The sequence below is a fragment of the Acanthisitta chloris genome, unplaced genomic scaffold (assembly GCF_000695815.1).
Source record: "Acanthisitta chloris isolate BGI_N310 unplaced genomic scaffold, ASM69581v1 scaffold15738, whole genome shotgun sequence".
Taxonomy (NCBI): Eukaryota; Metazoa; Chordata; class Aves; order Passeriformes; family Acanthisittidae; genus Acanthisitta; species Acanthisitta chloris.
The window spans coordinates 1-13,652 of NW_008687715.1; the positions used below are offsets into that span (position 1 = coordinate 1).

At 36.5% G+C, this 13,652-nt stretch overlaps 1 protein-coding gene across 1 annotated transcript in view; it reads left to right on the top strand.

Moving 5' to 3' along the window:
* Positions 1-354: 354 nt before the first annotated feature.
* Positions 355-13,652, top strand: part of LOC103807971 (zinc finger CCCH domain-containing protein 13-like) — a gene marked incomplete at its 5' end in the record, with an annotated part of 33,833 nt that continues 20,535 nt past the window's right edge. Inside the window, 6 exon segments of the mRNA XM_009080723.1 lie at positions 355-498; positions 6,993-7,101; positions 9,117-9,256; positions 9,983-10,143; positions 11,401-11,598; positions 12,959-13,132. Of these exon segments, the coding sequence (XP_009078971.1) occupies positions 355-498; positions 6,993-7,101; positions 9,117-9,256; positions 9,983-10,143; positions 11,401-11,598; positions 12,959-13,132 (926 nt within the window).

Genomic DNA, 13,652 nt, shown 5'->3' on the forward strand with positions numbered 1-13,652 from the left:
TACATATTAGACTTGGTGCAGCTTGGAATATGGAGAAGGTTAAAAATGTCTTGAAAGACTTGGTAGGAGTGATAGTGAAACACATTTTCATGATGGTCAGAAGAAGGTGATTAACTGGATAGGATCACCTGAAGCCGATCTAGAGTAGTAACTGAGTCATGCCATATATACATACAAGTAATTTTTCTCCTTAGAGTCAAGTCTTCCTTGACATTCTGAAAGAGTTGGTTTTTTACAGTGTGTAAGCCCATTCATCCGCTTTGCCTCTGGGTGGGAGGTTTAGAGTTTTCTGTATATACTAAAGAAAATAGTAATTAAAAGACAGATAATACTCTTTTATAAATAGTCCCATAGAACTGGTTATATTATGTTTCTGTATTATACAGGTCACCAGAAAGACCCACTGGAGATCTTCGGGAAAGAATGAAGAACAAACGTCAAGATGTTGAGGCAGAGCCACAGAAGCGAAGTACAGAGGAATCATCCTCTCCTGTTAGGGTAAGAGTGGAGTTTACAGAACTCCAGAATCCCTCAGTAGCAATTGGTCAGTGTGTCCTAGAAACTTGATCGTGGTGACTTGTAATACTTAAAATGATTTATGAACTGATCATTTTGTACATAGCTAATCGCATATTTTGATATGGAGTGTCTTAACAATTGTATTATTTGCAATTTTAAAGCGCTTTCTGGTCTTTTGGTTCCCAAAGATTTTATAAATCCCACAGACTAAAATTTGTTATAAATACCGATAAACATACTTAATAACAGTGCAGACTCTTTTATTATTACCAAGAAAGTGTATTAACCATTGTTCCAATCATCCACTGTTTTTCCCCCAACACTTACTCATACCCATTGTTTACATGCATCCTGACTTCAGTTGTTCATTCCAAATTTGCTTTTGATAAGACCATGCAGTTACTGTTGTGCTGGTTCATTTTGCCTTCCTCCTCACGTACCCATCAGGCATCCCAACTGCCCCCTTTTGGGTTTTGCCGAAAATTGATTCATTATTGTTCTCATTTTGTAATCATCTTTCTGCAACCCTATGTCCCTCAAATATCAAAACTTAATTATTTTTAAATTGTGTTACCTGTTCCTGATGTTACGAACAAATAGGAGCAGAGTTGGTAGTGTGACCCTGTACCTGTGTAACAATAGCACCACTGTATTCCTGCACCACATTTAAGAGACCATCTTCATATGAATAGCGATTAAAAGGTTTTATTTGTGAAAAACCAGTTTTGCTTCTGCAGGTATTAACAATATTCTATCGTTTCCTCTTGGTCTGTTCCTATTTGCTGTGTAAAATGAATTTTTTATGTCAGGTGTAAATAAATCAACAGCAGCTGCTATGATTAAATTAACAGAATGGCTTACCTTCCAATCATGTTTTCAGTTGCTGTTAAATTGTGTAAACTCTCAGTCTTTTTGCTCAAGTGTGTCACTTTTCTCATAATTTGAATAAACTGTTCAGTTATTAAGTACATGGTTAGTGGGAAAATTGTTTTTTTTCCAACCGTTATTAAAAGTTTGCTATAACTTCTGTCCTGGTGCAACTCTAATTTTGATGTAATTCTTACTTTTGGTTAGTTAACATTGCTTTTTATAGTGTTCTATTAATGTGATAATAAAATACTCATAAACAGCTAAATCCCAAATAAAAGTGAACTGGAAGCAAGAATCTAAGGGAATGAGAGAATTAGTGTGGGTCTGTTAAAGTATCAAAGAATTACTTACAGGTTAAGCACACTGCAGAGTAAAAAATACTCTGCTTCAATCTCACAAAACAGCAGGCTGAGGAAACCACTGAGCTTTTGTATTAGTTACGTGGAGGCAACTCTCAAAATACAGGATATTGAAAGAAAATATTCTGGAACAAATAGATGAAGAGGGGCAGTCGTCAAGAGTTGTTTTGCAATGAACCAGGATATCTAAAAGAACAGATGACTCAAGTGACTGTACTGCTAACAAAAGTCTTGCTCCATCATTAGAGCTATTATGGTGGAGGTTTAATATCTGAGGTTTCTGTCTCTTATTAAAACTTTTGGGGTAACAGAGGAGCTGGATAAGAAAACTTTGAAATAACAAAAGTTAGTTTATTCCATAAGAAGTTTCATAATTGTGATTAAGAAAAAAGCTGCACTGTTCCTGCAGACAAAATTTGTACTGCACCAGACTACTAGCCTGAAACTTTGATGGAGAGTAGTGGTTAAGAGAGAACTCTCTAATAGAGGCAAAACCTTAAATAGCTTCTTTTGAAACAAGGCTTTGAGGCATATATATAGATAGTCAACAAATAGCAGGTAAAATGCTGTAAGGTATAGAAGCCAGCTAAGAGGGAAATTTTAGATAAATTTGAAATTGAATTGCAGGGAATGCTATGGTACTTCATATAAAGAGCTGTGGCTTTTAAGAATGTAGAAGAAATATTGGACAGACATCCCAAATGTCAAACTTCGCAGAGGATATGAAAACAGTGGTTGGGATTACTAAAGTCTGAGGAATGCTCATGGGGGTTGGGAAAGATAGTTTTTGGCAGTACAATGGCAGATGAAACTTGGTGTTGGCAAGTGCAAGGTCGTGCACAATGAAGAAAGAACAAAGAATCATGAATGAATTTTTTTAAAGTAACTGAAGCCATACAGTAGTAAAATACGTTATTGTGGACAGCTCAATGAAACCATCTGTTCAACGCGAAGTCACAGTTGCACAAGCAAACACCCAGGTACATAAAAATGGAGTAGAAAATGAACAATAATATGCTGTAGAAATTCATGGTCCAGTTTTATTTGAAATGCTGTTTGGTTGTCATCACCTGTATGCAAGAAAATACAGTCGAAGGTCTTTTTGAAGTGGGCAAGGAGGGGAGAAATAAACTGGAGAGAAGAAAGGACACGGGGCAAATGCATATAATGTATGTTTGAGAGAATGTAAGTTAGATGCGTCATACTCATACTTCATCCCAGTAGAAAGAGTGACAAATCTGAAAATGACAAGGGGAAATGCTACCTATGTTGTATATGACAATTCCACCTGATTGCCAGAAGATGCAATCAGAAAGCTGAATAGATTCACAAAAAGTTAAGACAGTATAACTAGTATAAAATCTTTTTAGAAGAGATTTCTTGTTTCTTGGAGGCATAAGATAACTAGTACAATCTGTATGTATTTAGGAAGAAACTTCCTATACGGACAGTTGATAGACTATATCCCTTATTATTCCTTTATGCTTCATACTGTTATTTTCAGAGACAATATGCTGCATCATGTGGACAACTACATTAAACTCAGTTGTTTCTGTGTTTCTCTGATTTGTGTTTGGAATTATTTCAGCACTGTATATTAGTGTATCAGTTACTATACAAATAATTAGATAAGGTTCCTGCTGTTACTGTATTTAGTTGGAAATTTTTGTGTTGACTTTTCCCTGTATTATGAGAAGACAGTTGCATTGGAGTCTTACCTAAAGTCTTAACCTGGAAGGTGTGTGTGATTTGAGAGAAGCAGTGGGAAGAACTTACAATACATTTAGGAAAAGTTTTTGTAAGGAATGCTTATCACTTGTTTCGTGTATGTGCTTCTTGTCACTGTGGCTTTTGACTATCTCCACTGGAAATGGAAGTCAACATTGTCTTCCATCTCTGAAATGGAAACAGTACCTGTTCTGTTTATGTCAGGAAACTGCCGATTCATTTTCTTATGTGTTTCTGTAGCATGGTGGTAGTTTGCACTATAAAGTTGGTGTACCTAGAGCAAAATAGTACTGTACTTGCCCACAAGATTCTAGCTGTAATACATGATAGTTTGGTCTAGATTTGGAGGAATCCGTACTTTTGAATTAGTTTGTTTTGCTGCTGCATGTACATGTGCTGATAAGGCTGAAACCGAAGTTTCTGCCATGTAAGAATTGTGGGTTCTAAGAGCCTTTTCTCCATTGGTGTTGGCAAAATAACGCATCTTGGCTAGAAGCATGTTTTACAGACTGGTGAGTCCTTTTGTGCTTGGCCAGGCTTTTCTGGCAGTAGTGGGAAATTTATTCAAGTAGACATCAAGTCTTGTGCTGTAGAGTGCTGGGGCATGGAACTTCAACTTATGTAGACATTAAATTAAATTAAGTCTGACAGAAGTCAGCCATAATGTCTTATTTTTTTCCCTTTCTTATGTAGCATTTCTCCTGAACACCAGTATTAAACTGTAGTCATCTATCCCACATATGTAAATATGAAAACAGCCTAGACAAAGACTGCTGAGTTGTTGTTTACTCTTAGGACAATCTACAATACATTTTTTTAGTAAATAGTTACATATTATGAAAGTTTAATATTTCTTGTCTAGTAAATGGCATTTTTCTAGAGTCTGCAGAGAAACAGTTTACAAGTGTGGCTGAAGTGGACACAGCATCTTGAAGTACCAGTGAGACACACTATTGATCTTTAGGAGCATGACTTACTTTATTCTTGGCTTGTTAAGAGAGAGACAAAAAAACCCATGTAAACTACAAGAAAGTCTATAAAGATATGAAGGAAATATTTAATCCTCATAGTATGAGGGAATTGAATATGTTATGAGTGTAACAAGGGAAATAAAAGGAGTATGTTCAAGACTTATCAATGAGAAAATTTAAGTATGTGTTCTAAACCATCATAACTTACATTCTTGATTTGCATGCCCCAGGAAAATATACTCAGTTTCTAAACTGAGATTTGTTTTTCAAGATGCACTGTTACCAGAATCTTTTTTCTTGACAACTAAACAACATTTAGTGTAAAATACCATACTTCCATGAAAATTGTCTATTCCCTCCCCCTGTATTGAGTAATTCAGTTTCATAGCTGGTTTTATTGCCAGTTCTGTAGAAGTGTGATTGTGTAAGGAGGAAATACAAGCTGTTTCAAGATGCTTGTACTTGGTTGTAAGTTTGAAGAGATAGGCAAGATACATACAGGCTGTGTGGTATTTTTCACATGGGTTATTAAGTTGGTCTTGAAGCACTCGGACTTACTGCATGTTCTCTGCTGGCAACTTGCTGGCAAACTGGCTTTGAGAAGTTTTGTCAAATCGGCATAGAGCATCCTAAGATTGGTATTTCAGTTTGCTGGTAGCAAGTGGTGTTGAATTAATAGAAACTAGTATTTGTATTCAAGAAATTATGGTTTTGTTAGTTTATGTGATAGGAATTAGTTGACATAAATTACAGAAGTACAGTTTAATCGAACAGATGCAGCCTTCGTGGAGGGTGGTCTAGAAAGATAAGAATAGTTTCAAGAAAACAAAGAAATGGTTGCAGGGAGGCTTGCTGGTACAGTGATTGATTTTCAGATCTTATAAATTTTCTTTGCTTTGAAGTGTAGTACATTTCTCACCCTTAGACTGAAATGCCTTTAGTACACATTATGATGATGGCTTAGTGGATGTAGAACTGTCTGCACGCAGTTGATGTCAGCAGCCAACATGACTTGATAGGTTAGGATCTTCTGCATCGTTTTAGAGATCTTGCCATGAGGTGGAGAAAAATAATTGATTTTTTTCTTATTCTACAAGCTGCTTTAAATTAAACATGACACAAATTAGTTCTTTAATGTGGTGTTCCCTTGTGTTACGTAGCGACCAGTCAGGTTTTTCCAAACCTTCCTAGGCTTTGAATATGATATGCTGAATGCATCAAGCCAAGAGGCTTGAAGATAACTTCATTGAAGCATCTGTTTTAGTTCTCTTGATAAAATTAAGGCTGTACTTGTTCTGTCATCATTTACATCATTAAACTAGAGATAAGATTTGAAAATTGTTAGTGAATAAAAAGGAATAGTTCAATTTTACTCATTTTTGAGTGACTATCCACAGTGTCATGTTATTTCCGTACTGTGTTTCTAAGGTGATGTTAAGTTTTTAATTAAGTCAAGATCGGGGTCCCAGTAAGGAATAGCTAGTGAAATTCTCAGGCATCTCCTTTTCTTGGCATAAAACCAATGGTTCCCACAAATCAACGTGGAAGAATCCCCAAAAGACAAAAGAAGTGACTATGGGAGGTGAGAACAAAAGGGATATGGAGCAGACTTTCATTATTTGCTCCTTCTGGTTTCCTGCTTAATAAATTAACCTGACATACTTCTAAGCCTGAATGAGGGTTTTTTTGGCTAATAGCGAAGGAACTTAGTCCTGTATTCCACTTGAGCCCAGGTAGATTATTTAGGGAATATCACTTCAGCAGATGCCGTGATGCAACTATGCAGCTTTACTGCTGGAATTTAGCAGGGGGACAAGAGCATCAGTTGCCTTTTGAAATTATCTTTTTACCATTAAGGATAGTCTCTGGCTTTCTTAGGGATCCACAGGACCATCTGCCACATGCAAAGTTGGTGCTACTGCAATAGTTAGACTTGTCTCGGGGACAGTGACAGTGAAACACAAAGCTATCAACAAAACTTGATCCCAGTGCTTTGCTTTAGCCTTTTGTCCATCTGCCAGCCAAGGGTCTCTGGGTTTTTTTTAAATTATCTCCCTTCCCTGCCCCCATTCTTTATCCTCTGGAGAGTTCAGTGGTTCCACTTGTGAGGCTCATCTGCCTTATATATAAATATTCTTATTTACAGCTGAGAAGAAGAACTCAAGCTGTTAAAATTATGCTCTTTAAATGTTCATTAAACTTCTGGTTTTAAGAACTTAATCTGTTCTTTCGGTTCCTATTTTAAACTTTATTCTCTGATACGTGCTTGGCTCTTGCCCTGCCTTTAAACCTTCTTGTTTTACGAATTCTTTCTTCTCTTCCCCATCTGCTATTTGCATACTGATTATATGAAATTGCATTAGAACATGTTGCCTGTGGAGTCTCTGCTTGTTAAAGAAGGTTCTTGTTCAAGAAGCTAAAGGGGAAAATGCTTTTTGTATTATGGAAAAGAAACAGCCAGAATACCATGTAAAATGCACCTGCTTCTTCAGGCTTCTTTCAAAATAAAGTTGTTTACTCTAATGCGGCATTTTTCCCTTTATAGAAAGAGTCTTCACGAGGAAGACATAGAGAAAAGGAGGATATCAAAATTACAAAGGAGCGAACGCCAGAAAGCGAAGAGGAAAATGGGGATTGGGAAACAAATAGAGAAGGTAAGTATAATTAACCTAATGGTCCCCCTATGCCTCAAAGCATTGTGAGATTACTGGGCTGTGTGTAATGTGAAATACTTCCAGGTTTGGTTTCTAAGTAGAATACTTTTATGCAGTAGCCATTAATGTAGGTTTTGGGTTTTTTTGAGGGTCAAGTAGTAATCCAACTTGGACTGCTACAGCAGTTAAACCAATTTCTTTTCAAACCACGCGCTTTTTTTTTTTTTTCTATTCTGACTCCTCAGACTACGAGGAATTTGGGTATAGTCTACTGCATGGCTGCATTTTTCATATTCAATATCGTCATAATCTTTCAATCATTAGTTGAATCCAGGTTGCATCCAAATTACATCCAAAGTAATTTAGGAACTGGTCAGTCTGAGGGGAGAGTGTAACTCTTTTGAATTCCAAAGTCAGCAGATTTGTTTGCATAATTTGTAATGGTGTGAACTGTCTTGTTAACAAGGGATGCATTGGAGTGACTGTATGAACAGCTGAAGGTAGCAATCGGTGAACTATTTATATTTGAAGACACTTGAAGAGTGTTAAGAGGTCTTGCATTACCTTCAGCACTCAGTTTTGCTTGGGTTGGTGGTTTTGGGGGTTTGTTTTTTGGGTTTGTATTTTTTTTAATCCTTGTTGATAATACTCATCTCTTTACTATCTGGGCAGTTTTCTTCTCTCTCCTAAGTTTCACTTTTATTAGAGTCCAAGCTCACTGACTGAAGTTACAGCAGTTCCTGATGAACTGTGGTATTTCTGTAGTTTTTGTCAGTGTTTCAGATGAAGTTAGGGTATTGCAAGAAAAGATGGCAATGCTGATTCCTTCTGCAGGAGGTCAGATACAGTGAATGTATTCACAATAAAGTTGTGGGATGGAGCTCCCTATAATTTCATTAAATCGGTAGCTTTTCAATACTATGTGCTCTAAGTGTTGCAAGTGTTGTTGTGCTGTATCTTAAGCACAGTACATGAGTGGAAAAGTAGGCATAGTACATTCTCACTCCTTTGCAAATTTTGCTTGTGGTGTGATGGAAGAAAAAATAATCTATGCCGTTAAGAACTGCACCTTTATCTAAGCTGTTCCTATGCATTCATGACACATGAAGGGAGTTTGTAGACTGAGTTGAGTTGTTGCAAAACCTTTTACATAGCTCCTGTGTGTAGGAAAGGAGTGAAAGCCAATAACTTTTTAATGAAGTCATCTTTTCTCTGACAGGTATTTTCCCAAAGTGCTTTTTGAACATTAGACTTAAACAGCCGTAAAAAAAATAAATATGTAAACAGAGTGAGTAAATTGAATTTTCAGTAAGACTTTGGTTGCAAGGTTGGAAGCATATGGTATTAACTGGCCCTGACTTAATGAAAAAGTGAGAGAAATAACATCTTCTCCGATCTGAAAATCAAACTGTGATAATGTTTTAAAAACAGATATAAACTCTCGGAAGTGCGCGTTCATCTGACGAAAGATGTCATACAGAACTCTTTATTTTAGAATCAATTTGTAGATGTAATAAAGTGTACCAATTGATTTGTGAGATACTCTCAATAAAATCCTCTAGTATCATATATTACTGTTAGATCCGTTTCATGTGAGATTTCCCAATTGAGTAGTGCTCGATGTATTTTTTGGTCTTTGTGAAGGCACACTTCTAGTTTTTTTGTTGTTTAAATATAAATAAGTGGTTTACTGTGTTTCCCTTGCTACCTTAGCTTAATGATTGATGAAGGTCCATGAAAGAAGTTAAGGTATTTTTTAATGAAGTTTAAGAGTTTAACTGCAGGTTATATAGTAAGGAGTTATTTCAGGTTTGCACGTGATTGGAGAAGAGGTCTGTCTAGACTTCATTGATCCATTCATGCACTGCCTAAAAGTCATGGAAATATTTATGCTTGACATCCAGTATTATTATGATGATGATTACTGTTTCATATGAAATTATTTACTAATCTACTTTTTTTTTTTTAAAATAAAGACTCTGATTAATCTACTTTTTTTTTTTTTTAAAATAAAGACTCTGATAATGGAGATGTTAATTATGATTATGATCATGAGCTGTCTTTGGAAATGAAGCGCCAAAAGATTCAGAGAGAACTCATGAAACTGGAGCAGGAAAACATGGAGAAACGAGAGGAAATAGTAATTAAAAAAGAGGTTTGTATTATGGAAATGTGAAATAAACAAACTAAATCATCAGCCACTTCATAGGCTCCTAATTGTTTCGTGAAAGACTTAAGCTTCCTGGGCTACAAATGCACTATTATGTTACATAATAGTAAATAACTGACACCTATATAACTTACTGTGTGACTTGGGTGTTAGTAGTATCTGTCAGTTGTCCAGCACAATAGCCAAGTTTTCTCCTTTGTCAAGTCAGCTGTTAAATGAGTAGGAAAATGCATTTTGATGGTATAAAACTAGTAAGATCTTTAACAGAGAAGACATGTAGAAGAAAAGACAAGGCATTTGCCAAGCTCCTTTTCCAGCATGTCTTGTAGTAAGGGAGTAGAGTGACAGAGACAAAACTGCAAGTCTTAGAAACCCTGAAATTTGGGGGAAGATTAAAAAAAATAAAGCCTCAAAAGATGACTTTCTTTTTCAGACAAATTTGAATGCTAGTTGTGAGTGTACTGATTTTAAGCTTTTAGCTACAGTTTTTGTAATGTGCATTGACTTTTTTTCTTCCACACTTTGCCTATTGTCTTTCTTTCATGGTGTTCTTTGCAAAGAATGTGGTTAGTTTATTTGAGGTAGATGTGTACATGGTTAAGATCTCAGCTATAGGCTGCTACTGAATTTACTTATTTGGCACATGTATCAGCATACAGTTATGCATTTGAGCATCAGTGTCTTATTGGTTAATATATTCTTTTCCTCAAGATTTCTCCAGAGGTGGTTAGATCTAAATTATCACCATCGCCATCACCACGAAAGTCTAGCAAATCTCCAAAACGAAGATCCAGTCCCAAGTCATCATCTTCAACTAATAAGAAAGAGAAGAAAGCATCTACTGTGTCTTCCCCACTTTTGGATCAGCAGAGGTCAGTATGTAGATGTGTCTTGCAATAGAGTGAGAACAGAGAATCACGCCAATATTTATTGCTAGGATTTTCATAATGAAGATATTTTCCATTTTCCTTGGTTTCAGGACCCTTGATTGTATAACTTTAGGGGAAGGTCTCTGACTCTGCATTGCAAATCATCTTATGCAGGAAATGGTTATATGGATGTAGTTGTCAGTTGAGTAGTTCCATGGTTTACAAGATCTTTACAGATCTTTTCTCTTTGAATGCCAAGAGTCTCTGAGAGGTGATGAGGGAATATAAACCATTAAAAAAGTGGGAAACAGTTTTGTTTGAGATGCTGCAGCCTGTGAAGCAGCTTCTCTAGACTCAAGTGAAATGTGTAAAATTTGACCAACTGCACATTCTGTTGGTATTGCATATTACTGTTTGAGAAATAATGTTTGACATTCAAGGCAGGGAATTCCATAGATTTCAGGAGAAGGAAGTGAGGGATGTGGGGAGGAGGGGAAAAAATAAGGATATGTGAAAATCACAGGATTTTAAATAGGCACCATGTCATCAGTCAATCTACAAAACCTGTTTTGAGGTAGGAAAGAAATGACTGCAGTAGTGTAACTGGACACATCTGTGTTTGCTAAGCAAAAATCCCCTTTAAATAGGGGCAAACCAATGTTTCTGCTTCAGGAATATAACAGCATATGTTGATATGCTATTGACATTCAGGATGCAGTGATACCTAGTTGACAAGTTTTATCTTAGTGGTAGTTTATATGGAAAATATAAACTATTTCATATTGTGAGATGCATGTTTAAAAATATTTGGATGCTTTATTGTAGTAGTAGGTAGTTTGCATTAATTTAAAAACATGAGTTGTTCAAATAATTTTGTGTATGTGGTTGGAGTATTGCATTGGAGTCTAAACTGACAAGGTACACTGTAGAGTTTTTGTCCTCTGTTGTGTGAGGTTCATGTAAGGGCATTTTATCTTTGAAAACTGGTTCTTTTTGAATGGGAGCAATTCCTATTTTTGTTCACTTGCATCAGAAATAAAGGTTATAAATGGAAGAGCTCGATGTAATTTTTTACCATCTGCATTCACTCTTCAGTCAAGTACAGCTATTGAACACTGCTTGCTAATAGAGTTGGTGAATCCTTTCCAAAAACCTTCAGGGCCTTTTATGTTTTAACTTTCCTGCCAGCATCTGAGGAGTCATTTTTTTAAATAGTTGTCGGTTCTTCATTTTTACCCCGCCCTGTTAATTTATCTCTAGGAGCTCTAAAAGTAACCAGAGTAAAAAGAAAGGTCCTCGTACCCCTAGTCCTCCTCCTCCAGTACAAGAGGAAACCCCCCTGGGGAAAAAACACAAAGAAAAACATAAAGCAAAAGAACGTTCAGAAGAAAAGGCAAGGGATGTGAAGGAGAGAGGGCGTGACTTTGAAAGGCACAAGGAGAAAAAAGAGAAGCAGAGGTAAGTTACGTTGCATTATTAGCTTTTAACTGTAATGTAACCTTGCTTTTAAAGTTACCTTTTATAACACTGAATAATAAAGGATTTGTACCTGCTTTGCCAACAACCTTTTCAGTACTCATTAAGTATTTGAGGTATGTTAGACAGATGGATTGATAGACTCTAACTAACAGATTGGTAAGTTTTAATTACATAACTTAGTATGTTTGTAAAATGCCCTTTTGAAAGATTCCTTACTTCTCAGGCGGCTGGACCTTCACAAGTGGAGCAGGTCATTTGCCAAAATCTTTATCGAAGTCCTTCACTTGTCCAATTGATGCTTTTCTGCAATCTTAGAGGGCTAGTATCTTTGTAAATTGGCAGTGGTGCATTTAAACTCTCCCTAATCTTCAGTAGGGTAAAGTATTTCTGAAGTTGTCAAAGACTACTGGGATTTTAGAGTTGTTCACTTTTACATAAATACATATTTATATGTATTAAAAATCAGTGGACTAATATGACCTTTTCCATAATTTTCCAAAACATAAGTGTCTATTTCATTTGGAAAATGCATAATCTGCATTTTTAAGTCATGTATTGATGAAAGTAGGGTACGTGTTCGTAAGTCCTACTTTGTAACTGGCATAGCAAAGTGGAAGAGCAGTGCATTGTGCATTTTTAATTGATTAAATAAATCACACCATACTTATTTTAAAGTATATTATTTCCCTTATGCTTGCACATTCCATTACTGGAAGGAAATTGTAAGCAGTAGAAAAAACCATTCTTGGTAGTGCTGAAAGGATCAAGTCAGTGCTTGGCTTAACATTGTAATATAATCAGGTATTGTTGTTGGATTTTTGGTCCATAATGAAAGTGAAGTAATAATGTCCAATCTGCATGAGGTACAGTAAGTGAAATAGTTGAAGGTTCTGACAGTCGCTTTCATTCGTTTGCAACTGGGATGATCCTTTGAAAACGGCATGAGCTAGAGGGTTCTTAAATAAAAGTTCCATTATTACAGGAATAGGGTAGCAATATTATTATTACGGAAATAAGGTAGCAAGAAATTTATTCGTTGATAGAAGATTTATTTCACTGCCATGTGAAATACTAGGTAAAATTACAAGATATTTTTGGTTTTACTATATTCTCGTTTTGTATTTTACAGTCCAGTGTAGCAGGAAATATAGTGCATAGCTTGCCTTCTTGAGTTTTGCAAGCTTAAGTTAATTTCATGTGTGGAATTACACATGGAACAAATTATTCTGTAAGATGATAGTGTAAGCACAGGTTACAGGTCTTGGAGGTGTTTGTAGTTTGTTAGAAACGTACTAATGCCATATTACACCTGTTAAACAAGCTGCCGTTTGTTTCCCAGGGATCCCTCTGAGAGCTCCCATAGGCAGAAGCGTTCTCCTAGTCCTGCAGATCATTCCGGCAGTAACTCTTCCCCTTCCAGGGAATACTCACCACCTGCTGCAAGGCGGAGACAAACCTCCCGAGCTCCAGCCAAATCAACCACTCACAAACATAGCTTCTCACCCTCTCGCAGGTGGGAGGTCATTTGCATGGATTTTATTTCCATTAGTAGTTCTAGTTTGAAAACTTCCTCTCTTGGTTTGACTGCTTATTTATATGTGCCTGTTGTGAATATGTTTGTGCCTCAAACACTTGAGCTCCAAGACTAGGGAATTTTTTTGCCAGGCTGCTACTTTGAGGGTACCTGTCACGTCAAGAACGCAAGTCATGGTTCAGGCTTTCATTTATCAGTTCCTTTCAAATGTTTTGTCTTCAGGTAGAGCTTCTGATTCTTTGGGAATGGTGGGTTTTTTTCCCCCCTCACTTTTCCCCTTCTTAAAAATTAGAACATCGGAGAAGTCTTCTGTCTTAGAGATGGGGAAGGTGCAGAGTTGGTTTGTTCTAATGTGATGAATGCAGTACGCAGGTCCTGAATATGCACGTTTCTTGAGAAGCAGATGCAACTGTCTGAACAGTATACTAGGAAGCTTCTTGCAGGAAGCTTTAGGGAAGATACCATGCTGCTAGTTTTAGGGGCTCCTTATTTTGGTCTG